Genomic DNA, 27,577 nt, shown 5'->3' with positions numbered 1-27,577 from the left:
CATGTTTTCACTCAAAAAAGAAAAAAATAGTGTCTGAATTAGCAGCTCCAATGTGTTTCTAGATTTTGCGTTTTCCTGAACGCACTGAACTCCACGTTAATTACTAAGACCGAGCTGAACCTTGGACTGAGCTGATCTGTGCTTGTTGTGATGCAGAGACATGTCTCCCCTAGCTGTATCCAGATCCAGATGCGATCCACGGACATCTTCCGCACATGCGTGTTGCGCAGAAAGCTCATCAGCATACAGCCATCGCTATGGCATTGATCTCTTTATTCAGCTCCGATAATAGCGTCTGGGTCGCTTTATTCCTCTCTCACTCTCTGTGGTTCATTTAAGATCTTAATTTATTCTTTAATTCTCATGTTTAAATTTACATTTTTGGAACAAATGAACTACTTTTTCTAAAAAAAAAAGAAATTGTGGGAATATTTGATTTTAATCCACAATTTCACACTGGCTGGCCCGAATATAGGCTAAATGTTTTACTGACGAGTTTCCTTTGGTATTGTAATACAAAATCTTGAAGTGACGTATCTTATCCCGCTAAAATGTAGCCTCATGGCGTCTTTTCCCGCAGGAAAATGGAGCCACGTATTTTGATCTTATCTCACATTACAAAGCAGCGCTGAATCTGCCCTGGGTTTGACCGTCACTGACGTGATGCCAAACTGTCCCATGGGGGAAACCACCTGTTTATTTATTTATTTATTCATCGCCACATGTCCCATTGAGAAGACTGTTATCTCCGCTTCCATCTTGCGCGTCCATTCATCTCCACAACGCCCCCCTCGCCCAATCCACCTCCGCGAAATTATCAGTCCACATGTCCAAAAGTGTGCCACAAATTATCTCCGAACATTGAAGCTGCGCGATAATTGAATAATAGCTGATTAGAGAGGGATCGGGTTTGTGGAAAACAGGAGCAACGTGAGAGAAGTTTCACTTGATTTCACAACTCAGTGGGTTTGAGTTTGAGCCGAGGATGATTTCCCCTGACATCCTAAATGTCCTCGCTCTTAACTTTCAAAATCGGATTTTTGCGCCGAAAAGACCATGCAACTCTTCCGTACTGCGTCACGGCTTTTTGCGCTTCATGTCAGACCTCAGACAAACAACATGTGAAGAACCTCAGGAGGTAAATAAATGTGCTGCTGCTCTCCACTCTGGTGATTTGATTACCACTCTGGTGTGCCCTAAATACCCTGAAGTGGGATGTTGTATTCTTTATCATGTGACCCGTCAAAGGATTAAAGAAAAAAAAAAAAGCTTAATAACCTTTCAACAGATGAGCAGACTGTGCCAAGTGCCAACAAAGAAAAAACGTTTTGTGCGCAAACCGAATTAGAATATGCAAATCGCAGTGCGGGCTTTACGGGACGTTAGAGTCTAGTAACGGATCAATCGGCTTGTTGCCCCCCTATTAAGAGACTGAATTGATTAATTAACTGACAGGTAAATTGGCTTTTGTGAGTTTATGAGTTTTCTTTTTAATTTGAGCCCTGAAAATCTTTTTTTTTAACCTTGCTGCTGGTCCAGTGTCACCTGTGCATTAAATTTTATTATTTCTTTTAAGGGATCTCACAGGCATATTTATTTATTTGGAAAAAAAAAATCGCAATACACAAATCTGAGTTACTGTTGAATTAAAGCAGTTACTGAATTAGACTGAGGTGCAATCTGATGACTCATCTTTTCAACTGCATACTTATAGCTGCCTTTTACAGTCATGTGCGTCAATAGATGATCTGATCAAATAGACGATCAATTGTGGTGGATGGTAACGTCATTTATATGGACAGAAATTATAAATGAGTTATCTACAGGGCAATATTAAAATAGTTTTCACTTCTACATATCTACAAAATACATTTATATGGAATAAAATATCAACCTCACAGGACTATTAAACTTTAAATGCATTTAATTCAGTAAAACAGCAGCATTATTTGGCCTGAATTTGACTTACATCTATAGGCTATACTTTTGCTTTTCAATATTTTTCCGTTCCCATCTGCTGTGTTTCAATAAATGAGAACAAACGTACAGCGTATTAAGCTGATTTTCCTCCACTCGAGGGATTCATCCGGCTGACTGGATTGGTTTAACGAGCCGGTGACTGCAGGTCCAGGATCAGCTGATCAGAGAGCGAAAGTGTTTAGTCACTCTTTCGTTGGTGATGTTTTCCTAACTAATTAACTTTAAAAAAAACACTCTCGGCTCATCTTTCTTTTTTTGATCACAATACTCATCAACTCAGCAAGAAAACATCCAAGCTTTTTTTGCATTAATTTTCATGCACTGGACTCTGACATGAATGTGAGTGCACGTCACGGTGTCAAAGTGAGATCGCGCATTTTTTCTGTGGAAACTGATGGTGGAAGTGATGATACCACCTTTTTATTATTTGTCAACAGACAACCGATACACACCTTTAGCAATTTATTGGCAAAGCTGGTAAACATTCCTGTTTCTTTGCCACATTTAATCGCCAGAAACTTGATCTGGTTTAATGTGGCTCTTAGAGCCGATGCAAACTTCAGTGTGGCGACTCCGTCCTCCTGATTGGCTGCCGCCTGTTGCCTGTCGGATAAAAAGCGCAGCAGAGAGGCGGGTCGGCGGACAGAGAAGGAGCATCACAGAGCCATACAGAACCAGGGACTGAGGCTTCTTTAGAGGTACCAAAACAAAAACGTGGAACCACATCGCCATGACAGGGAAGGAGGGAGTTGTGCTTTCAGACACCGAGAATAAACAGAAATCAGCCTCACAAACAAGTGTGAACCACTTGGGATCCCAGCAGCCGCCTCCAGTCTGGAAGATGGCCCCCACGGTGCACCGGCGCACCGGCTTCGGGATCCAGGAGCTGCTCGGCCTCAATAAGGAGCCCGTGGCGGCACCGAGGCGACCGCTGGAGGCTCTGCCGCACAGGGCGCACGTCCTGGCCACCAGGTCGGCCCTCGGACACGGAGGCCTCGGGGTCGGTATGGGTTTGCTGGGACCAGAGGGAATACACTCGTTTTACAGCCAGCCTGCCTTTCTGGAGGTGCTGTCAGAGGCGCGAAATGTGCACCTGCAGCCGCTGCACAGAGTGACGCACATGGACGCGCAGATGGACGCGCAACACTCCGCCAGCTCCGGTCAGTGTTTCACACTCTGAGTTGGGTGTGTGTGTGTCTGATGCAAGGAGGAGAATAACTATTGATTGTTTTCAAATTACAACGTTAGCACACATTTCATGCAGCCTGTTTGTTCTTACTATTTATTCCTTATTATAACGACAAAACGCACAAGAAAAAGGAGCATCAAAAGCCTTCGCGGCGATCATGATGACATGATAGTGAAGGTAGAGGGTAAATTCATTCAGAAAAAGGCATGTTCCAATATCTCCTCTGTTCAAATGCAACTTTATATATATATATATTTAATTGAATCAATTTTAAATTAAAGAGTCGCTTTGACAAATCTTCTCTGAAGCAATTTTACGCTAAGAAAGTAAACTATTACCATTTATTATTTTTTTTTATTATTCAGTTACATTATTTTAAATTGTTGTTCACTGATGTGTTTTGTGTTTCCTCACAGATTCTGATGACATGAGTCTTTCTTCCGGTGATCAAAAGTTCTCCAAATCCTCCATGAGTCAGAGCAAGAAAAGAAAGAAAAGACGACACAGGTGAAACAAACAGTAAACAGACGGAAAACAAGCTTATTATTATTATTATTATTATCATTATTATTTACAGATGTTCCGGTGGTGTAGGCCGTTATAATATAAGTGTAGGCTACTTTCGTTTGGCGCTCTCATTAATAAAATAAAGTAATAAAAAAACAACAACAATATTTGATTCCTGTATTGACAGTGTCTGACTCTGTGATGTTCATGATGTTGAAATACATTTAACACGATGGGCCTATCAGCCTAAGATCCTCATAGAAAAAAACCCCACATAAAACCATCGTGATTTCCTGCGTGTTTTTAAAAAACATGGCCGTATTTTTCGCTAAGAATAATAACGAGTGTGTGAGGGAGAAAAACACATGGTCAGTGTGTTTTAATGGGGCTAAATATCCTGCGGGTCTTATTATTATTATTATTGTTTTATTGAAAATTACACAATTGTTTCATAAAAGAAAAAAATAACATTACTTCTCATTTTACAAGATTTTATTCCAAACATTTTGATTCGTTTTTCTTCTTCTATTGCTGAACATTTCAGCGTAAACGTCTCCTATAAAACGCACGAAATCGAACAAACGTGAAATTACGAAATGTGTTTGTGAGGAAATTTAAATTACAAATTGGCATTTATTCTCACACGTCGTATTTGTTCTGTCTGCAGAACCATTTTCACCTCCTATCAGCTGGAGGAGCTGGAGAAAGCTTTTAACGAAGCTCACTATCCAGACGTGTACGCCAGAGAAATGCTGTCCATGAAGACTGAGCTACCGGAGGACCGAATCCAGGTGTGTTGGTGTGTACTCATGTCTGTGCAGGATGCAGAAATGTAGCGCATGGATGCTCTATCATCCTCTTACAATTTAAAATACTAAAATACTTCGATCATCTCCCCTTAAGAAAAGAAGGAAATAAGACAAATATATATATATAGAGAGAGAGATAGCCTTTTAGGTGTGTGTTCAATCAAATAATTCAGATATTTATTTCTCGTTTATGCAGTGGAAACTGCGTCAACATTAAGTACACAGTTAAGATGATTTGCTTTCATCGTGCCTGACTGAGAGGAAAGTGATGAAGATAAAAAGCAACAACAAAAAAGCAACGGAGCCACTCAGTCCGTCATGATAGATAGATAGATAGATAGATAGATAGATAGATAGATAGATAGATAAGACCGCATGTGGCTCAGATTCATCCACATTAACACACACATGCACCTCATCATCCTCACAATGCCTCCTGCTCTCACACGAACACCCTCTCTCGGTGTAATTAGTTAATTGAGGAGAACTTATCGTCTGTGTCCCTGCGAGCGACGGGCCGCAGCCCTGAAATCAAATGATAACTACACAGAAATTAATTAGCGCGGGTCAGCGGCAGAGCGGAGGCCTCCGCCGGGCTGCTATGAGCATTTTAATTTCCCGTGATATTTGACCGCCCGTCTCCCATCGACCGGGCCTGGAAATTAACTTATTTTTCAATCAGCCTCCGCTCCCCCCGGGTCAACTCTCTCCTCACACACACACACACACACACACACACTGCTGCTGTCAAAAAGCATGATTGCTCATCTGAGGCCCATCTTTTTATGAGATGGAGGTTATCATCAGATCTACCTGAATAGCTTTCAGGGCTCGGCTTTGATCGTTTCTAATCACAGACACACACACACAGGCTCACACACACACAGGCTCACACAGCAGTCCCCACGATCTCATCCCGCCTCCTCGGCCATTTTGGGATGCTCATTTTTCTCCCGCTTTCCTCATCCATATTCACAAGCCAGCTGAAGCCATTACAAGGTCTGGCTTGGTGGAAATCAATTTGAGCACTTGAAGAGCCAGAGGAAGAATAATGCATGCTTGCTCCCCCCTGCCCCCCCCCCACCACCACACACACACACACACACACACACACACACACACACACACACACACACACACACACACACACACACACACACACACCTGAAAGAAGACAACTTACTGTATAGAGGAAGCAATGAGAAAAAAAACATAAATTTTAAATTCTGGATTTCATGACTTGTGTACAGCACACACTGTACATTTTTTTCAGTCTATAATGAAGCTATAAGCATGTGCTAAAGCAAACGTTCAAATCTGAGTGGAGACCGATGAAAATGAGTTCTTAAAGTTAGTCTTCATTAACAAGATGTTTTTTTTCTTTAGTTTAAGCCTCCAGCAGATGTCATTGTTCCTCTGATATTTATCTTCCGGTCCACAGCAGTGACTATGGATTCTCACAGTATTAATTAATAGTGTGAGACTTTAATAGTGGTTTTATTATAATAATCCCTTTCAGACATGAAAAGTAGGTTTTCAGTGTGTGTGGGACTTTCACATCCTGATGCAAGCTCACTAAAGTGAGCGCAGAGAAATCCCCCCCCCCCCCATCACTTTCATCATCCTGCACAGCGAAGCTCAAACACCCAAATGAAGTAAAAGTAATTTTTGAGCAATTTCAAATAATGTTCACAGATAAAACAGAAGGTAGAAATGAGAGAAAATTACACGTTTTGCACAGCTCAAGTAAACTTCAGTCCGTTTCTTACCTGACCTTCATCTCTCCAGGTGTGGTTTCAGAACCGCAGGGCCAAGTGGAGGAAGAGGGAGAAGTGCTGGGGTCGCAGCAGCGTGATGGCAGAGTACGGCCTGTACGGCGCCATGGTCCGCCACTCCATCCCTCTGCCCGAGTCCATCCTCAAGTCAGCCAAGGAGGGCGTCACGGACTCTTATGCTCCCTGGTTACTAGGTAAACTGAAACAAAAGTGTGTTTGTTACACGTCAGGTGGGAGAGTTGTACATGGGGTTTGGCTTTTTTTATTTTCTCAGAATGAGGTCGGAATAGTTTTATCGATCTTGAATTATGTGTTATCCTGTAACTGACACATCACAGTTTAACTCTTCTCACTCGTGGAAGAAATGTGTGGTGAGGAGGTAAGAAATTCATTGACACATAAAAGTAGGACCATCACCTGTCACTGGACATTTTTAAAAATTACAGTCATATTCCACCCTTTGATAACAAAGCACAGATGAAATGTGTTTTTCTTTCTGTTCATCGTGCTAAAAAGTTAATTCTGACCCCAGTTTGAATTACCACACTGTAGGTGCACAGAAAACCTGCTCTTGTTGACATTAATGACATTTTTCTTCATTGGTTTGTCTCATTGTCTTTGAAAATTAGGGTTTAAGATGTGTTCAAACAACAGGAAGTGAGAGCTAAGCCTGGCTCAAGTTGGGAGCCAATAAAAGTGTCAGCATGTCAATAAAAGGTGGCAGTCGATGCAGTGATAATCCTACTTAATCAGGATAGATTAGACCGAATATCCAAATCTCTCATCTCATGTCAATTGATTAGTTTAAATCAATTGGGTGACTCTAATTGAATAAGAAGTCTGATCTATCTATCCTCTTCTGCCTCCTTCTCCTTTACATTTTGTTTGAATCTCAAACACCTTAGTAAATACAAAATATCAGGCTTGTGAGGAAAAATTGGTGCTCTTTCACCACTTAAATATCTCAAACTACACCAGTAGGACAAGTTTATCTACAAAACAGCTCTGACAAAGTTTAAAGTGCTCACCTCTACAAACCCTGACTGAAATGAACATCCTCTACCTTCAGGTATGCACAAGAAGTCCATGGAAACACCACACAGCTCTCCCGGAAAGCCCAGCAGTCTGACACCGCCACCAACGCAGGAGAATCCAGAGGACAAAGTGATGGAGGAAGAAACCGAGAAACACACAAAAGACATTAACTCACCTATTTCCAAAGAGGAGCTGAGGGAGAACAGTATTGCTGCACTGCGAGCGAAGGCGCAGGAGCACAGCGCCAAGATGCTCGGGACAGCACAGACAAACGGCCACGCGGCGCAAAAAGAGGAGGCCGAGGACGAGGTGACGGAGCAGGAAATGGCAGAGGCGGAGAAGAGTAACTAAAACCAAACAGAAGGACACAAACTGATGACAACCCACCTGCAGGGTGGACTTTCCAGACGTTTCAGAGGGACAGAAGTCTTGTATTATTGGTTGAACTGAACCCTTGAGGTGTGTGGAGTAACAGCTGAACTTCTTACTGAAGATCAAATATTATAAAGACAAATACATGAGAAATAATTTTCTTTTTTTCCACCTACCTGTCAGGTAACTTCTGCTCCAGCAATTTGAGATTTATTCTGTCAGCCAACAAGATCATTTCTTCCTTGCTGCTCTTAGAAATATTCAAACCGTTAACTCCAAACAAGACGTTTCCATGTCACCCCTGTAGGAGGCTGAAGGAGGCTTAAACACAGAAATGTTATCCTTACTGCAGATGAAAAATATATTTATTTTCCTTAAAAATAAATTAACACTACGATTCAGCTATTTTCTGCAACGGTGTGAATAAAGATGCTGAAACAAGCCTGACTCTACCAACTGCAGAGGTGCTACTGAGGAGACGACTGTGACCTCCGACCTCCCTGTGATGACTGATTTCAGATGAGCCACAGAGAAGTACACAGTTGTGTATTAAGTCCTACGAGAGGGTTACAAAACAAAAAACTTTCTTCTGTCATCTGCTGCAACATTTGTGATGTACATACTGAAAATAATGTCCAACTTGATTATCTGTGTTTGTCTCTGTATAAATGTAACTGTAGCCTAAAATTAAAATTTACTGATATTTAAAGTTCAACTTAAAGATGTTGTTGTTGCTTGGATGTCTGAGCTTCATTGTGCCGAGTTTGATAACCTACCAGAAAACTTTTCAGTTTCTCTGTGGTCACAGACTGAGGTGATAACACAACCCCAGCCGTTCAACAGTTTAACTTTAAAGATGAAAATCATTTGCATAAACACAAGGTTTTGGCTCTTAGGAGAGGTTGTAGGGTAATTTTAAGAATGTGATCAAAATTATAACGTCTAACGTTAACGTTATAATGTCTGAAGAGCATTTTTAAACACCAAAAGTATGAAACATATGTTTTCTGTTGTATCTGGATGAAATCCAGCGGTCGCACAAGAAAAGTGTCGGCCCATGGCTTTGTACCGCCCTTTAACGCATCACTTCTCTAGTCCTTCCTCCTTTCGGAGTTTCCGAATTTTCTGTCACTTAAATTGAGCAGTGTGACTTCCAAAATTGCTTAAACGCTCAGTTGTCAGCGGAAACGCTATGCAAACGCACCTTCCTCTCACACGGACTACTTTCACTTAGCGTTACGATGTGGCAGCCGTGCGGGTGCGCTTCGAAGTGCATCGTAAATTCCTTCAGTCGTCGTGTTATCAGGTCTTGTTTCAATGTTTCGGTTCGAAGGAGGTGCAATGTGGCGGCCTTCATGCCGGAGGCTGCGGGGTTTGAAGCGGTGTCGGATCGCTCCACACTGCAGGAGTTTTCCGTGTCCAACAGTGAGAGCTTCTGGGCCGCTGCGGCGCGTCAGAGGCTGAGCTGGATGAGTCCTTTCCGCACCGTGCAGGACTGTGACCTGAGCCGAGGCAGGATCAAGTGGTTTGAGGGAGGAAAACTGAATGTGTCCGGTAAGACTACCTTCACGTTTCGTTAGAATAAGAGCAGTAATTTGGTTTATGGAATTATGTTCGGTCGTTAAAATACCTCGGAGGCAGTAGAGAGTGACTTTATTTCCTCTTCACAGACGCAGTTTTCCACGCTGCTTTTGGTATATCTGTCCAGTACATTTATCCAAAGAGTACCTTGAACGCACCATGTAAAGTTAAATATAGCTGCTGAAGTGACAGTTTGCCTCAGTAAATTTTTTGTTTACGGTTGCACGCAGTGAATTGCCTGGACCGCCATGTGCACACCTGTCCTGAGAGGGTGGCCCTGATCTGGGAGAGAGATGAACCGGGGTCAGAGGTCAAGGTGACCTACAGGTCAGCAGGATGGATATGATTTGTGTGTGTTCTTCTTTTGCCTCACAGTGCAACATGGCTCACTGATCTCACTGATTTCTCTCTACAGGCAGTTACTGGAGATGACATGTCGCCTGGCTAACCTGTTTAAGCGGCATGGCGTGAAGAGGGGGGACTGTGTCACCATCTACATGCCTCCGTGCCCTCTGGCTGTGGCGTCCATGTTGGCCTGTGCACGTATCGGTGCAGCGCACAACGTGGTGTTTGCAGGGTTCAGCGCAGAGGCCCTCGCAGAACGAATTAGAGACGGTGAGACTTACCTGGCGGTGTTGTCTGACAAAGATGATACACTTTAAAGGTACACCGATAAATATTTTTATTAACAGTGGGTCAAATCTCTGCTTTGCCATCATGTGGTCAAAGTATTAATAACATTGCTTCAAGATGAATTAAAATCTGTAAATCAACCAAAAATTTGCTTTAAAATGGAAATGATGAGCTGAAGGACACACAAAAGCTCTTTAAAACTAAGAGTAAATGCAATGTGGGTGAAAATTATCTGTGGGTGTATCATCACAAGTGACCCCTTTGTATGACACATAGTCAGTTTATCCATTGCTAATACAGAAATATTGACAGAAGCAGTTTTAATTCAGAGAAGAGACATGAGTGATTGTGTAAATCTTGTTAAAGGTCACTGAGAAGGTTAGAAATTAAATAAATAAATACTTTCAGGCTATTGGCTAGTTTTGCAACAAACCACTGTTAATTTTTAAGATTATTTGGTCTGATGGGATTCTGCAAGAATTTCTGATTGTTGGAGTGAAGTGATTTCCTGGATCAAACATTATGATTGGCTCCTCGCCCTTGTTTCTGTATAAGTTAGGTTCAGTTTATCTGTCTTATAAAATTTAGTTTGTTAAATGAGCCACACTGCAATTCTGAAAAACAAAAAAACATAAACAAAACCCACCTCTGACTTCATGAACATCACGGTTTCAGCCCAGTCCAGCACGGTCATCACGGTGAACCAGGGCGTCAGAGGGGGTAAGGTCATCGAGCTGAAGAAGACAGTGGATACAGCTGTTAGCAGCTGCCCGACAGTACAGCAGGTGTTTGTTGCTATGAGAACAGACAATCCGGTCGCTCTGACAGCCAGAGACATCGCCATGGAGGAGGTGAGAGAGCAGAAAGAAAATCAGAGCTTAATTAACGCTAACAGCAGAGGACTGCAGCTGCACTGTGCCACTTTTCCCCGGTTAAACAAAGGTATTTAACATGTTTATTGAGCAAAAGTGCAGAGAGGACGAATTAATCAGTTAACCAGAATTTGTCTGCAAATTTTGCATTGACTGACTAATCAATCAACTGATCAATCAACTAATCTCTGAGACTGAAAGCTCATTTCACATTTTTAGGTTTTTATCATATCACACAATTTTCCTCAGCAAAAGAAAAACCCTAATTTTGAACATCCACAACATCATCTGCTGAGGAAGATCCTGTGAAGCTCCAGAACAGCATTGCTTCAGCACTAATACTAATCCTTATCTGCCTTTTGAATCGTTAGCTCTGCATTATAAAAAAAGTTACCCTGCATGTGTCGCACGCCGTCACGCAAGACGAGATGACGTCTCGACAAGAGAAAGCTTGAGAAAGTTTGTTCTGTTGTGTCTCTTTTCCGCGCTCGGCCGCGTTGTGCAGGAGATGCTGAAGGAGGACGTGGTGTGTGAGCCAGCTGCCATGGACAGTGAGGATGTCTTGTTTCTGCTGTACACATCAGGCAGCACAGGGAAGCCCAAAGGACTCGTTCACACTCAGGCTGGATACCTGCTGTATGCCGCACTCACACACCGGGTAAACATCAGACGTGACCTGTGGTATCGTTACCCACGATCTGTTATCTGTGTCCGACCATCTGTAGAGCTGATCTCAGCCTGATCATGGCAGGTTACAGAGGAGCTGCATTCCTGTAATACAGTGAGCTCTGTAGTGACTACACTTAAGGCTTACATTTGTTATTTAGAAGAAGAATATCACATTTCATTTCATTCTGCTGTCCCATCAATTTTCACTCTCCTCACCAGTATGTCTTCAGCTACCATGACGGAGACGTGTTCGGCTGTGTGGCAGATATCGGCTGGATAACAGGACACAGTTACAGTGTCTACGGGCCCCTGGCCAACGGGGGAACCACTGTCCTGTTTGAGAGCACCCCCGTGTACCCCGACCCAGGTAAGACAGTCAGCAAATTCAAAATAAAAAGAAAACTCCCTTTAAATTACAAAAAAACCACCTTGAGCTCGATGGTAAGCCCCCCCCCCAATTTGTCATGTATTCACAGAAAGGTGTTTTTATTAGCTCTCTATCATCTATATAACGAAATTTTTCTTGTCATGTTAATATGACACTTTATGTGCTGCGTAAAGCCTGTTCTCAGCCAACAGCTCCGCATGCTTGCGTCTCTCTCCATGAATAACTGTTCACAGCTGAACCCTTCCGCACTATATTTAGGACTTCTGTTTACAGTCATTCAGGATGCAGTCATCGCATGTGTCACCACACACACACACACCTTGTTACTGTCAATGAGAAACTGTTTTAATAACACTGGGAGCTGTTAAAATCTGTCTGATGTTAGTCTTCAGTTCTCAGGCCACAGCTTCAATCTAATCTCCAGTTTCTGATTTTAGAAGTTCAGTATAATCTATTTGGACCATGCTAACTTAAGACATATTTTGTCCACAGGAAGGTACTGGGAGATGGTACAGAGACTTAAGATAAACCAGTTTTATGGGGCTCCCACAGCCATCCGTCTGCTGCTCAAGTATGGAGACCAGTGGGTGCACAAATACGACCGCTCCACCCTCAAAACACTTGGCTCTGGTACGGCAAACACGATACTTAGAAATATGTGCAGGAAAGAGCTCATCACCCGCCCGATTCTCACTTGCTGTTGTTTCCTCTTATTGCAAAAAGTAATACAAGCAATCAAATTAAAGTGCATAGAATTTAGTGTCTTTTAGCACTCATTATCATCCCCCTGTGGTTGTGGCTAAAATTGCGGGGTTGCTATAGAAACATGGTGCAACATTTTAGACTCTGGGTAAGAGGACTTGTTCTCCCTGTAGACATAAAATGCTCATTTGAAAGTAACAAAAGTGAATTCTTAGTTTCAGGTCATTATTCACTAATGAAAACATAATTGTGAATATTATATTCCATTTCTGAAAATTAATATGTAAAGTGCGACATACTTAAGTTTTAAGTGGGAAGTTTGATTATCTGTGTTTAACTGGATGTATAAATTAATTTGAATTTTAAAATAATTTCTGTCCATTGTAAACATCTATCACAAATAACAACATATAGTTTATAGAACTACTTCCCAGCTTAGTTTCAACCTGTCAAGTACTACAAGTAGTGCAGGCAAGCAGCTTTTAGAGCTGAAGTGGACAAGTCTGTCTCCTTTACATTTATACACTTCAAAATAATTAATTGGTTTAAGATGGGTATTGATGTTACAATAATACTGTAGGATGTGCTGCATGTTCCAATGATTTTAATTAGGGGGCAACTTAAATCACGGAAAGAGCTGATGATGTTGTTTGACTGATGTAAGACTTTGATGTTTGATTAGAAAAAAATTAATTATCTTTTCACTTTAATGACTTAATTTATTCAAGTCAACCCGTCATGCAGACCAGCTGGCACATCTCACATGTCACACCCAGATGGTAAACGGTTGTGTTTGTGTCGTGTGCTTCGCAGTTACTGTATGAATTCCTTTCCTCTAAGCACACACACGTGTTACACACTTACACCATACTTACATAGTGAAAGTCAAGCGTGATTGGTCAACATGTCTCAGTGATCCGCAGTGTCCAGAGAAATGTCCAGGGTGCCAGGAGATCACACACACACACACACACACACCTGTTCCCCTGAAACATGAAGCTTACGGGTTAAAACACAAAGCTTGTAGAGAGAAAAATATAAATTGCTCTTCATTTTTTCACAGAAACACTTTTTCCCTCTGCTGACTACAGGTTTGATAACATCATAAATTCACAATTTGTTTTGTAAAACATATTAAATATCTGACTGACTAAAACCAATTCACAATAACAATATACAACTGCTTATAATGATTTAAGCTTTCCTTGTCTATGTGCAGTGGGTGAGCCCATCAACACTGAGGCGTGGGAGTGGTACCACAGAGTGGTTGGGGACGGACGTTGCCCAGTGGTGGACACCTGGTGGCAGACTGGTAACTGAGCGTACTGAAATGTGAAATTTATTGGCTACTGTAAACAAAATGAAACAAGACTAGGAGTCTAGAGCCATGCTAGCAGCTCTATGAGGCTGCAAGCACAATGGTGCTTTAAGCTAAATGCTGATGTCAGCATGCTAACATGTTGATGGTATGCAGGTATAATGTACTATATTTATCATCTTAGTTTAGTGTGTTAGAATGCTAACATTTAATTATTGCTAAACAGAAAGTAAAGCTGAGGCAGATGGTAATATCTTAAATTTTGTAGGTATTTAGTCATAAACACCAGACACTAGACATGATTAAGGTTCTATAGATGAAAGGTTGGTGATTAAAATCCATCCTGAGGGGACAGTCCATCAATTCTGAGAGATTTCACTTAAAAACAAAAAAAAAAACAATCAGCTGGTGGCCCTGGTGAAAAGTCAGGGCATCACCAGAGTTAGTTCTTCCTCTGGGGACCATAAGTATTTCTAAATCTTATTTCCATCCCATAGCTGCTGAGATATTTTAGACTGGACTAAACTAGTGGACAGAATCACCAAAAGACCAATATTGCCATCACTAGAGTCACTAGTGAGTGAAATTTCATGTTTTCGTATTTAAAAAATGTAGGTCTACTGTGTCTTTTTGTCTGGCATTGCTGCCACCTGTAAAGACAAAAAAATTCAAGCTGTTTAAAACAGCAGTGAAAGTTTCAGACTTGCTGTTATTTAAAACACAATTTTGGTTCAACATTTTTTTCACAGTTGTGCTGAAACAACTAGTCAATTAATTAATAAATCCACATAATTACTTAATTATAATTCTTATATTAAGTCATCCCAGCTATTTTCTGTTTTTACCAACCAAATACTTTCCTGAGAAGCTGAGAATATGCATGATAGTCTTACAAAACAAGCCAAGGATTGTTTTCGGAATTACTTTCTATCATTAACATAGAAAGGAGGCTTCCTTTCTTTCTTTGAACTTTCTCATGTTGTGAGTCTTATTAATAGCATTTCAGCACGTATTGGCTCACAATCCCTCCATAAGGGGCAGTAAAGTTTATGAACTCTTCTGCGAATGGCCACGTCTGCAAGCACTGAAACGGCCCATCAGTCAGTCTTAAAGGGGAAAGCAGAGTCTGCTTTGTACTTCTACACTAACAGTGTTACATAACATTGTGGTTGTGTGTGCATATACGTACACAGTGTTACAGTGGCGTGGTTGTGTACGTGCACATCGTATACAGTGAGGGAAAGTTTTTATCCCCTTTGGACTCCCAAATCATCCAGATGTTTTGCTCTCAGAGCAGAACATTTGATTTCAGGAGCAGCACAGGAAACCAGAGGAATGAACCAAATCTTAACCACTTAAAAAAAACTAAAACAAAAAACAACTATTAATAATAACAATCAACATTATCACCAACACGTATAGAGAAATGCAGGCAGCGATTACTTCATCTCTGTTCCCTTTTTATTTGTCAAAACACTCACAGAAGCCAGTTTCTGTTTGCAGAGTGCGGATGCTACAAAGCTGTCAGGAAAGCCACGTTGCACAAAATGCATGTGTGTGATGATTAGTCTTTAAACTGCAGTTTGAGCCCTGACCTCCTTTGTAACCCACAAAAAAAATGTCAATTTGCTCTCAGAAGAAGAAAATTATTTATAACAGAATATAATTTGTTTTGACGTCTTCAACCAGTCCAATACAAGATAATGGAAATGGAAACTATATGCTGTATACTTCACTGACTGTGTAAATTGTGGCAAAGTGATCGTATAATTACAGAAATTGCACTGGATGTGACACAACAAACCCGTCCTTCACCCGTAGATAACCGCTGATGTCACTACAAAATAGCCACTATTCCTTGACTAAAGCAGCTTATGATGAGACATAATGACACCATGTTCAAAATCAGCTGATTTTGCTAATAAATTCAATTTTTCTGATGGACATGGGACCCGACTGACACTATGTGTTTCATCCTCAGTCCCCTCAAATTAGATTGAGTAATGACCAAATGTAGCAAAAGCTGTGTTAATTACCATACAAATGGCACAAATCTATAATTAATTGATGATAATTAAACATCATCATCATCGTTAGCTTGAGAATTAACAGACACAGATATGACCTAAATACGCTAAAAAGGATTATATCATTATGTTATTTTCCTGGACCAGTGTTTCCAATTAGTACTAAGTGGCATTATTCATAAAGTGCCATTTGGTTGATCTGGGAGCAAGTAGCCTGTTTAGAGAGAAAATTAGATTTTGATCTGCTGTTGGCATAAAAGACTAGAGAGGCGAGAGGATGCAGGAGGACAGGAGGTGGAAAAGCATTGTAGTATCTAAAAGACAAAATATCGATAGGTTTTCTACATCTACATATTTGCTATGCAACAAGTTGCCATTTCAGGAAATATTGTGTTTTTATGCTTTCTTGCCCAAATGTTGACCTATTTACAATTTTTAAAATGTTGAAGACAGCCTTTCAAAATTGTTGATGTTTTTTTGGGGGAGGGTGGGGGGTGGGCATTTCAATCCAGAAGTCTCACGGTTACGGTTTACAGTCCAAACGGGATGCCAGTTGTCACTGCTATTGTGGGATCATCTGTTGTGTCCTACTTTACGTCGGGTCCCCTCAGCTGTCTCCGGCTCTGGTGCCACCAACACTACTGGGAGGATTACCAGAGTCCCTGAGGTCCAGGCAAACCTAATTGCATTTAATTTACTTAGTATGGCTATAATTCCACAATGTACATCTGTAGCAATGAGAGGGGCTTATTCCACATTTATAGCCTGTTAGCTGTCATTTATATTCTCCTACCTACTCCTCTGTCCCTTTCACTTTCCAATTTCTGTTCAGAAGCAGCCTTATATAAAAGCTTAGTCAGATAGCTGAGTCAGATAATTCTTTCTGTTCTCAGAAAGAAAAAAAAATCCACGCAAAATAGCCAATAGGTTAGCCCAGAGGTTTTAGAAAGTTGCTTTTTTTTCTAGCCATTTAAAACGAAACAAATAATACACCCATGACCTGTTTTTAAAGATGGAACCACTGGACTCAGGGCTGGTGCCACTGGGACAGGGAAGTCAATTAAAGTGAAAAAAATAAACTGACACATACGTTGTTGGGTTCTGCCTTTTTGTAGGAGTAAGAAAATCTAGAATAAGTTCATCTCCATAATTTGTCTTGTTTTTCTCTGTGTTCTCAGAGACAGGTGGCATCTGCATCAGCCCAAGGCCATCAGAACCTGATGCAGAGATTGTCCCAGGAATGGCGATGAGACCTTTCTTTGGCATTAAACCCGTCCTCATGGACACTGAGGTGTGGGGCTCATCCCTGTGCGATGTGTGTGTAACACACTATATCTGCAAATGTTGGGAATGATGGCTGGGAACAGCCCTTGGGGAGGAACAGCTTAGGATTATAAAACAGTCACCGGCTGTGTCACTTTTGATACCCACCCTGCTCCCACCAGTCAGGCCCACTGTGTGCGTGCCAAAACCCATATTAAAAATCTGTCATACTACTTTGTAGCTATTGCAGTTGCACAGATTGCACAGACAGTTGGAGTGGTGTGTCCGAGCTGATCTACACCCCCCCGCACGCTCACACACAGGAATCATTTTGAGAGCGTAGATATTCTCAGCGTTTAATGTGGCACTCTAATCGTTTTCTTTAGTTTTGAGAGGGATATTATAAAGGTTTTGTATCAGTATTGCCTAATTGTTTCGCTGACCATACAACGCTGAAAATAACATGTACTGATTAATACTGATTTATATAATTTTGTTGTCCTTGTTCCTTGCTTCAGGGAAAGGTGCTAACTTCCAACCACACATCTGGAGCTCTGTGCATATCTCAGCCTTGGCCTGGCATGGCCCGAACCATTCATAACAACCACCAGAGGTTCATTGAGACCTACTGTCAGCCTTATCCTGGTACGATGTGTTCAAGAACAATATTTTATAGTGTTTCTCAACTCCAAAAACTCAAGGACAAAAACGTATGGATATTTAATCGTCACTTTCTTGCTTTTGTAACGCTTCAAATGCCTTTATCTTGACACCAACAGGTTACTTCTTTACTGGTGATGGTGCCTATCGCTCTAAAGAGGGGTATTACCAGATCACCGGTCGCCTTGATGATGTCATCAATGTGAGCGGTCACAGGATTGGGACAGCAGAGATCGAGGATGTGGTGGTAAGGTCAATCAGTGACAGGCTAATAATTTTAATGTCTTTGAGCATTGCTTGTTACATTCGCAAACACACGTGTGATGCTAACTTCAGCTTATTAACTTTCCATGAAAGCATTAATCCCTGGCAGTTCAAATTTACAGTCGGTTTACTGGTGTCAGGACCATAAATGGATACTTGAAAGTGATGACTGGCTACAATATCATACTTAATAGTATTTTAAGCATGGCTGCAAAACAAAATAACTCATGTCCAATTTGATCTGAAAGAAATTTGGAAAAATATGGCAATAAAATCCTGAATAAAATTGGATTCAAAAGTAACACTTTACATCTCTTAAAAGGGTCAAAGTAGTTTCAGTTTCATTTAAAGGCGTTTTCCCCAAAGGTTTAACCAAAGAGGCATTTATGGTTTAGAGATGATCTTTACTCTGATTTCTGTAACAGAATCAGAGCTCCGCAGTGGCCGAGTCTGCTGTCATCGGATACTCCCATAACATCAAAGGAGAAGGTGAGCAAGAAATCTTTTCACGTTATGAGGTTCACAGACATGGTTGTCCACCACAGTAAAGACAGTTTTGTCTCTCTGCCTCTCTCAGGTGTGTATGCCTTCGTGGTGCTAAAAAAGGCTGTGGGCGTTCCAGAGGCAGACCTGACACGGCAGCTAAACAACATGGTGTCTATGAAAATCGCCAAGTACGCCTGTCCAGACCACATCCAGGTAATGCTGTCTCACTGACTGAAAACACACATTTGAGACCAATTTGTAAGTCACTTTCTGGTCTTTTTTTTCCTCTCAGTTCGTCCAGCGTCTGCCCAAGACCCGCTCAGGTAAGATAATGCGGCGAGTTCTGAGGAAAGTGGTGGAACAAGACTTGGACGGTTTGGGAGACGTCAGCACGCTGGATGATCCCGCAGCAGTTCAAGAGATCATCCAAGGTCACCACGCCCTCTGTGGTGAACAACAACAACAACCGTGATGACGTGATTTATAAAGGACATTCCCGTCTAAAAGCGGAATGTGAAAAGATGCTTGCATGCTACTTTCCGTTTCACTTAGCCAGGCTTGGGTCAAAAATTGTTTTTATTGAAACAAAAAAAATTGATTCAATTTTTATGAAATCGGGTAAATAACTATAACACTGGATTCAATCCACAGCTGTGCTCCGATCCATGAGTTTTTGTGACACAGCTGGAACCAATTCCAAATGTAATGATTGTAAACACAATAAAAATGCAACCTCATATAAAAACACAAAAGACTTACGGAGTGTTTTTTTTTTTTTTTTTCTTTCCTGATGTGTCATGACTGGTGACAGCCATCAAAAACATTCACATGGAAAAGTCTTTGAGTCCAGGACATTTTGGCTGAATTCCCACTCTTGACAAACATGTGTCCTCCAAACTACCATCTTCTTTGTGAAAATGATGTACTCCCACCCATTACCCTGGTATTTAACCAATGGGGCTGGTGAAAAATGTTATCCTTTTAAAATGCCTGCAGACCCGAGTCCATACATAAATACATACAACCTGGATGTGTACAGTGGGGTTACCTCCGGCTGGAGGAAGTGGCTTTTAAAGCACCTTGTTGAAGAGCACTTGAGTGTTAGTAGCTGATGAACTCTGGAGTTTTTTTCTGTTGTCGTCTTGTCCCGCGTGTCCAGGATTTCAAAGACTCAATTCTGCAGTCACGTAGTTTCTTCTCTGCCTCCTTTTAACTTTGTTAACTCCCACCGGCCTTCTCCACACAGTTTCAGCTGGATATCGTGATACTGTGAGAAACAACAAGACAGAGTTAATAACCTTCATAGATTTAGACAGATAAGAGAAAAAGACAGGAAGAGGCAGATGCTAACATGTAAGAAAATTGACACATTGAAATTAAATAACCATGAACTGACAAATAACAGAGTAATATAGGATCTGAGTGATAATTTTCATTGCAGATAAGAGAGTTTGGTAGGCAGACAGAACTGCTTCCTGTCATTTCCTCTACCAGTAAGTTGAGCTTTTTGTAGTTAGGAGATTTCTTTATTTTATTATCTGAATCTTTTGGAGTAAAATAGCCTGCAAAAAAGCCAAGTCTTGTTTTGAGTTCACAGAAGGCTGATCCATGTGTGTTCAGTCTACCTTCTCCAGGCTTCTACGATGTCCCAGACTGATCAAAGTCATGCCGAGCTGTTTACAGGTGCGGTACAGCTGTGCTTCGGCTTCCTCCGTTAAAGCACTGGTTGCCTCATCCAACACTGCAAACAATAAAAATAATACAAAAAGCTGCAGTTTGGGTCACCTCTAACACAGATGAAAACTCGCAAATGTTTTACATCTTAAATGCTGAATTAGGGCGTTAAATCAAAGACAGTGGGCGCGACCAGCCCCCCTGAAACTCTCGTGTCTGAATCACTGGCAGTGTTGATTCCTCAGAGGTGATCGTGAATACATTACATAAATCCAGAACAACACACCTGCATATTTAGGCTGCAGGTAGAAAAGTCGAGCAAAGCACAGACGCTGCATTTCGCCTGGAGACAGGACATCATACCTGCAGAGGAAACCTAGTTCAGATTATGCATCACTTTGTCTACTGTGTTACTGTGACTGTGGAACAGTAACACAACACACACATTTAATGCTTTGTGTTGATATTTAGTTATTTATTTTTATTCCTTTTTTCCCCACCCTGTTTTTATTTATCTTACCAGTTCCAGTCCACCCTTTCATCCAGCCCACCTGTTCGCTTCAAGAGACTGGCCTGGAGCACGGACAGAAGTTTTCACATTCAGAATGATCTCATGACATAAACAATTTTAGTTTTAAAAGAATTAAGTCACTCACTACTCCAGCCAGTTCCAGGAACTGCATAATTCGGGCATCATCCACTGACCCTGAAAAACAGGGTACTCACATTATGAACATTACTAACTCAGCTTACGAGTTATTTCACTTAATGCAGCAGACAGCAGCTGCACAAATTTAGTGAGAAAACAAAGTTCACACTGATATAAACATTGCTGTTGTAACCTATACGGATTCATCCTCTCACAACACTGACCTGCTGTATCAGTGGTATTACTCTATTATTAAGTAAGCTGCTGTGCCCTCATATACATATTGCTGACAGGAAACGTGTGAAAAAAGCATTTCTGTCAATAAATTAAAACGCTGTATGTAACTGTCCTGGTAGCTCATATGACATACAACACATTTAATATTTTCTGTGCTTTTATTTTTCTGTTCATTTGTGTGTTTGAAGGTATTTGTTTAACTAACAGTGTTTACATGAATGTGAAATGAGACACCTGATTCAGGGTAAATATCCTTCAGTGGGTAGATCACCTGTCAGAGAAGAGAGTTCCAGTTAATCCTCATTCAGTCTATTAATTTTGATAGAGTTCAGCACTTTGGTGATCTTGCATGAACAAGTATAGCATCTATGCAGATGTATTTATTATTTGGCAGGTTACGCCCTCCACAGGGAAGCAATTTTTGAATTAAAACAACCATAAAAGAAAAGACTGTGACCTGTTCACGCAGTGTGCCATCAGTCAGGTAAGGTTTCTGTGGCAGGAAAAGGGTTCCTCTGGGCCCGAAACATGTGGTCATCTGGACGAAACCTGAGGAGACAGACGGAGACGTAAAGCTAATATTGTGTGCATATCTGACAAGTCAAATATCTTTGCAATTTTTCATGGAAATTTTGTATAAAGTGCATCTAAAAAAACATGAATCACAAAACAAACTGAAGAGCTACCATCCATCCTGGAATTATCTATAGATCCCTTTTGTCCTATCTTGACATCAACACAGATCCAGGATCTGTAAATACAAAACTTGCAATAGAAGCCTTGTATCCTCTCATTCTCACCCCTCCCTAAAAAATACACATCAGTACTCAAAAGAACTGCTTTTAGTAAAATTTCCCAGGTTTCTTGCCAATACATCTATAGATATATATTTTCAGACATGCAGAACTTACTTGTTCTTTTACTGTTTGTGCATATAATTATTTCAGTGAAGGGGCTTTATTACAATCTAAACTGGTCAGGGGTCCTGTCAATAACTGAACCGAACTTCATTCTCAGCCTCAGCCTCGCTGCTCTCTCACCGCTGTGTGCCTCCCAGAGTCGGTTGAGGACCCTCAGTAGTGACGTCTTGCCGGTGCCCGTGTTCCCCACCACCAGTAGATGTGTTCCCTGACTGATTTTCAAACTCAGATCCTCCACCAGCAGCTGATCAGAGTAAGGAGATTTGTATGATAGATGGTCCAGGATAAAGGCAGTGTCCACAGGGCCCGCATGGACGTTGAAGTCACTGCAGGGAGAATAAAAAACAAAGTGCACGTAGAGGCTAAAAATCTTAATTATAAGCAATTATAATCTTTTCTGTTTATTTATCCTTTTTGTAATATGTAATTTAATTGTTGCCATGTTTGAGTATCTTAACATGCAGTCTGTTTTTTTAAGATCTCTCGTACTCTTTGCAGCAGACAAACCTGTCAAAGTCATAGCTTTCCCCTGACGCCGGGTCATAGTCACACTGCTTGCGTAGGATGTCATCCATCACCTCCCTCAGCTCCCCAATCCTGACAGCAAAACACACACACACACTGATGTAAAGCTGGACGGGACACACAAATGCTTCTGTCATCATCCGTCCTCTAGGAAGCAGATTTAAGTATGCAGTGTGATACCTGTGGGTGTATCCAGCCACATCTGACAGAGTGGTTGACAGGTCTATTAGCTGCGTGAAGCCATTTATCAAGTAGATGCAGACAAAGGCGTTCTGAATATGAACGAGGAGAGAGAGAACCGGAGCAGAGAATATAAAGAGGATACAGGATTATTAGAAGGAACACAGTGTCTGAACACAGAACAAAAGGCACTAACAACAAGGAACACTGGATGAGCAGCATGAAACTCAAACAAGATGAATTTAACACTACACTAATACATCTTTCTACCGGTAGAAGTGAGATCTGAGTTTATCAACAGGCATTTGGACTCAGCATGAATGCAGGTGGATGCTTTCATCCTGAGAGAAAGCTTCTGCTGCCACCTAGTGGTTAATTCAGCAACATAGACACACAGGAATCTAATCTGCCATACATCTTCCATACTCTCTGCTATCTTTCAAATAAACTCTGTGATAAACGGGTAACACAGGTACTTACTGTAAACTTGTTGCTTAAATGGATGCACCTTTTTTTCACAATATCATTCATATGACCTGTTTATGTAATTTTTGGACCATTTTTACATGTACAGATAAATTATTGAGGGGTCTTATTTTTGTATGTGAAAGAAAGTCACACAAGTTCTTAGAACAAGGGAAAGAGGGGAGAAAAAAATGCCTACCTTACTGATGACCGCACTGAGCTCACCAGGTGTGAGACCATTGTAGACACCAGTGAAGATGGGGATGGCAATTATAATGTAGCTGAGGAAGCCTCCAAGGTAGTCAAAGGTGTTTACCCCAACTGGGAGAGGAGAGGTCGAAGGTTAACCCAACAGGTTTAGTCAAAGCAAACAACAAAACACATGGGCCAGTGAGTGGAAGTGTACAGGACGTGCTTACTGTAGAGCCACAGCTCTTTGTTTATTAGACTCTTTTGAGTTTGCAGCAGAGCCTGCAGTCTTCGGTTGGTCCTCATGTGCTCCACTTTACCAGCTCTAAAAAACATAAACAGCAGCTTTTTTTTTTTTTTAACAACCTACTTTAACGCTTTGATCAGTGCGATTTGCAGGAACAACTCAGACAGTGCCAGGTGCTTTAAGTTTTTTTTAATTATAGGAAAGTATACCAAGTGTGTAAATTGTACAACTGTTGGCTGGTTACCTGTGTGTGCAAGACGGTGTAAAATAAAAGAAAAAAGGTTGACCCTGGTGTATCAATTATGTGTTTGAGCCTCACCTGTAAAAAGCTGCAGACTCTGCATTGACGCGGATCTGCATGTGCTTGAATCTGGAGATACAAAAACATATGCGGAGGGGGGGGGGACTTTTCACTTTCAAGCAACAGAATTAAACATTAAACAAGAATTTCATTCAGCTGCTCCCAATCAACACAAAATCACAGTGTTTTAACATGTAACAGTTAGATTACATTATAATTCCTCTTCTATAGCTGACGCATATCCTGTGTTATTTCCTAACAGGCAAAAGGCACAGGGCCAAAGGCTACAGAAACTTCCTCTTCACAAAGTACTGACTTCCTTGACAATAAATATTCAAAGGACTGAAGACTTGCTTGCTTGTTTGTGGTTTGATACACCGGGACTAACGTGATGAAGTTACCTGAAGTCACCCTCCAGTTTTTCTTGCTCAAACAGAGTCGACACAATCGGCCCCATGAGAATTTTATTAGCAATGGTCCCAATTACAAAATAGCCAAATATAGTCACAAGACCGATCCAACCGGTGCTGCAAAAAATACAAGACAATTCATAGTGCTTTACATAAGGCTTTAAAGCATCGTGACAAAGTCAACAAGAGGTAATAGCTCAATAGTAAGTGTTAAACATAGTATGTTACCACAGTACTTCACAAACCCACCTGTAAAGGCAGTGGTAGGTATAGTAAGTCAATGTAAACGGTGAGACAATCAAACGACTGGCCATGGTGCTCATCTGTTTACACAACCTCTCCGCATCCTGACTGATCCGCTGGTCTCTGCAGGTCAGACAAAATGAAACACAAAAACACACTTCACAATGACATTTATATTTACACACTCATGAATGGTGATGAGTTTAAATTACATTTGCGTCTAAGCTGTTAAAAAGCACAACATAAAAACGTACGGATTGTCCACATCCTCTCGGAGTACATTGAGAGTGTAATAGACTCGGCCCTGGAAGTAGGATGTATGGAGGCTCTCAGTTAGCGTCTTCCTCCAGCTGACATACATCTGATTGCAAATGTACTGGTCAAAACTTTTCAGCTGGGAGGAGAGAAGAGCACAGGGAGAGAAGGAGAGCGAGGTAGAGAGGGAAAAGGGACTATAAATGGTAACCATGTGAATGAAAATAGGAGTAAAACAGCAACAATAAAACAGATTATTGATTTTGCTTCAATACACATTGGAATATAATCAACGTACAATACAGACACCAGTGCATCCACCTCAATTATAACAGTAATTTTAATTACATAAAATTAATAATTTACCTTAATGGTGTTGACACTGTTACTTTTGTAAGTCAATTTCCTGATTATGGTCTAATATCCAATTGATAAATAAAACTCTGTTCATAGTTACTCCTCACAACAGACAGCACACACACACAAACAGGCATGATAACGAACAAAACTTCTGATCATTAAACATATGTAGAGCTATTAATTGTGGAGTTTTGAGTGAAAAATCTGTCATGATGCATTAAAATTTGTCTCACACAAAGAAAAAAACTTTTATTAAAACATTATTTAATTTAGATCTTGATGACAGTTTGACATAAAGGTTATGCAGAAAACTGTCCAGAGTGCATAATCTATAAGAACTAATCTACAAGTTAAAGTACTGATACTTTTATCAATAAGCCTGTGAATATTCTCATTCATCCAGGTCATGGTTATCTCAAGGAAATTCAATCGAATGCAACTGGACTTAGTTATCTGTATTTGTCAAAGACAAATAACTAAGTCCAGTTGCATTCGATTGACTTTTATCAATACAAAACACCTGGAAATCAATTGAAAACAGACATGGATTCAAAGGAAAATGATAAGAGAGACTAACAGCTGACTTTGCACATGCACAAAGAGTTAAAACTGCTAAAATGGTCTAATGATGGAAATGTTTTGGTACATTTAGAATTCTTTGGCTACAACTTGACACCTAAGATTCTGTCGTCTCCCACAGCTCTTTCAACTTACTGTGGAGTTGAGCAAGATGAGCACCATAGCTGTGCCCACCAGACTCTTGAAGGCAGAGTAATCTTTGTCTGCCAGCACATTGTAGAAGTGGCTGGGGAGGACACCCACTTGGTAAATGATCAGCTGCTCTGATGGCAGAAAAAAAAAGATGTGTTAGCACATAGCAGGGATATAGCTTGGAGACTTGTAAAACAACAAATGGAAATTAGGTCACTGTCAGCTAACGGTCAGCAGAAAAACCACATAGTATACAGTCTAGTGTTATCTGAAGTGGATTTACAATGTCACAAAAAGCACTATACAACAAGCAGTGAATGCGTCTCGTGATGAGGTGTCGTGAGACAGTCATACGTTACCTGTCAGGGTGACAGCAAGCAGCGTCCCAAACATAAGAGCACTTTGACTGGTGCATGATGGGAACAGGACTTTCTGGATGCTGCAGAACCTCTGAACAAACTTCCAGTCTAATTTTGGTCTTAAGTCATGCACAGAAAGAGACAAATGCAACAGAAAATTACAACACTTGAATGTTCTTTATTTCCATCCCTTGTCCACATGCATGAAAGGTGTGTTTCTCCTGTGACGAAATTCTTGCATAGTTTTTTTTTTCCATTTCTCAATCCATTTCTGCTCATATTGCAATACTAACACTGAAACTGACTGAAAATTACCTTTACAGTTTTGTATTATATTTTAATTGGCGTCAGTACAATCACTTAAGAAAAGTTTTACCGTGTGCTTATATACGGCAATGACAGTGAACAATATTTACAAAGTTATGTCTTGGAAAATAGGTTAAACGAGTAGAGAGATAACAGAAAAACATGCTATCAATGTAATACTTCCCCACAAGCTTATACGTCACAATACCTTTCCTGCAAGGTGTAGCTTCAGTCTTACCTTTTTGTGCCTCTGCTATTTGACGTTTCCAAACGAGGCATCTGCACAAACGACAGGGGACGAATGCTTGTCCCAGATAAGGCTTCACATACGTTTTCTCAGGACCTAATATAAGGGAATATTAGCCAAAAGGTCAAACTAACTTCAGACCAAACAATGTCCCAAGTAGCCAATAATAAGCATTTAACACCTACAACGGTTAGCGAAGGGACTGACGAACTGACCACAATGCTACTCAAAGACCGTCAATCTTAATAACCTCATCAACTTTAAATGTTACCTTACTTTACCATCGTCTCACCCGCATTAGCTTCCTACCTTACCACACTGCAAATGAATGTTATAGTAGGTAAAAGTAAGAGTCCGGACGTCCGGTTTAATATACTCCGATTTTTCAAAATAAAAGGGCCAATGACTTTTCATACCGTAGCAGAGTATCCGTTGGAATAAAAATAGCAATTGCTAATGAACCAAAACGTAAAATTCCTTGTTATCGAAGATTAATTTTTCGTGTTAAGATGTTCAGCTTTTCTTTCAGCTATTTCTAAGGTAATAGGAGGTACACCTGGGAAACCACAGTGTTGAAAGCGAATGAGCCAATATAAAAGGAGGCTATGGATGGTTAGAGTAACCTGAGAGAAGCCCAGTTTGGAGAGCTTGGACATATTTAAAAAGCTTAAAAATATAACTTGAATAATACCTCATTATGAAACAACTATGCCAAAAAAAAACAAAGAAAGAAAATGGTTCTGTTATGGAAAAATAATTTTTTATCAGT

The 27,577-nt window shown here is 40.8% G+C and overlaps 3 protein-coding genes and 1 long non-coding RNA gene across 10 annotated transcripts; 2 read left to right on the top strand and 2 right to left on the bottom strand.

Annotated features, from left to right (window-relative positions):
- Positions 1–2,579: 2,579 nt before the first annotated feature.
- Positions 2,580–7,850, top strand: LOC124050249 (visual system homeobox 2-like). The gene is made up of 5 exons (XM_046372576.1): positions 2,580–3,140; positions 3,586–3,676; positions 4,344–4,467; positions 6,274–6,454; positions 7,330–7,850. The coding sequence occupies exons 1-5, from the start codon at positions 2,711–2,713 to the stop codon at positions 7,644–7,646; spliced, it is 1,143 nt and encodes a 380-aa protein (XP_046228532.1). The 5' UTR covers positions 2,580–2,710; the 3' UTR covers positions 7,647–7,850.
- Positions 3,458–7,948, bottom strand: LOC124050250. Its single transcript, XR_006841587.1, has 4 exons — positions 7,844–7,948; positions 7,471–7,642; positions 6,255–6,459; positions 3,458–3,634 (listed from the first exon to the last, which is right to left on the bottom strand). It is a non-coding gene; the product is annotated as an uncharacterized LOC124050250 (long non-coding RNA).
- Positions 7,949–8,776: 828 nt separating this feature from the next.
- LOC124050246 (acetyl-coenzyme A synthetase 2-like, mitochondrial) lies at positions 8,777–19,282 on the top strand. Of its 2 annotated transcripts, none has more exons than XM_046372568.1 (14): positions 8,777–9,221; positions 9,479–9,575; positions 9,664–9,863; positions 10,557–10,732; positions 11,259–11,411; positions 11,642–11,789; positions 12,303–12,440; positions 13,732–13,824; positions 17,036–17,172; positions 17,639–17,765; positions 17,900–18,027; positions 18,470–18,533; positions 18,622–18,743; positions 18,823–19,282. In XM_046372568.1, exons 1-14 carry the CDS (start codon positions 8,909–8,911, stop codon positions 19,000–19,002), a joined length of 2,076 nt encoding a protein of 691 aa, XP_046228524.1. In that variant the 5' UTR covers positions 8,777–8,908; the 3' UTR covers positions 19,003–19,282. The 2 variants fall into 2 exon arrangements, with proteins under 2 accessions (XP_046228524.1, XP_046228525.1); XM_046372569.1 differs by having other exon boundaries at positions 8,779–9,221; positions 17,036–17,148.
- abcd4 (ATP-binding cassette, sub-family D (ALD), member 4) lies at positions 19,089–27,177 on the bottom strand. 6 transcript variants are annotated; one of them, XM_046372570.1, is made up of 20 exons: positions 27,101–27,177; positions 26,800–26,904; positions 26,256–26,374; positions 25,900–26,027; positions 24,825–24,964; positions 24,577–24,693; positions 24,319–24,444; positions 23,936–23,986; positions 23,600–23,694; positions 23,380–23,501; positions 22,716–22,807; positions 22,518–22,607; positions 22,131–22,336; positions 21,548–21,639; positions 21,325–21,361; positions 20,861–20,910; positions 20,725–20,777; positions 20,491–20,567; positions 20,156–20,271; positions 19,089–19,797 (listed from the first exon to the last, which is right to left on the bottom strand). In XM_046372570.1, exons 2-20 carry the CDS (start codon positions 26,838–26,840, stop codon positions 19,714–19,716), a joined length of 1,836 nt encoding a protein of 611 aa, XP_046228526.1. In that variant the 5' UTR covers positions 26,841–26,904; positions 27,101–27,177; the 3' UTR covers positions 19,089–19,713. The 6 variants fall into 6 exon arrangements, 5 of the variants coding, with proteins under 5 accessions (XP_046228526.1, XP_046228528.1, XP_046228527.1 ...); XM_046372572.1 differs by having other exon boundaries at positions 27,118–27,171; XM_046372571.1 differs by having other exon boundaries at positions 27,085–27,166.
- Between the last annotated feature and the right edge of the window lie 400 nt (positions 27,178–27,577).

Source organism: Scatophagus argus, chromosome 19 (genome assembly GCF_020382885.2).
Source record: "Scatophagus argus isolate fScaArg1 chromosome 19, fScaArg1.pri, whole genome shotgun sequence".
NCBI lineage: Eukaryota > Metazoa > Chordata > Actinopteri > Scatophagidae > Scatophagus > Scatophagus argus.
This window is presented reverse-complemented; position numbering and strand designations above follow the sequence as displayed.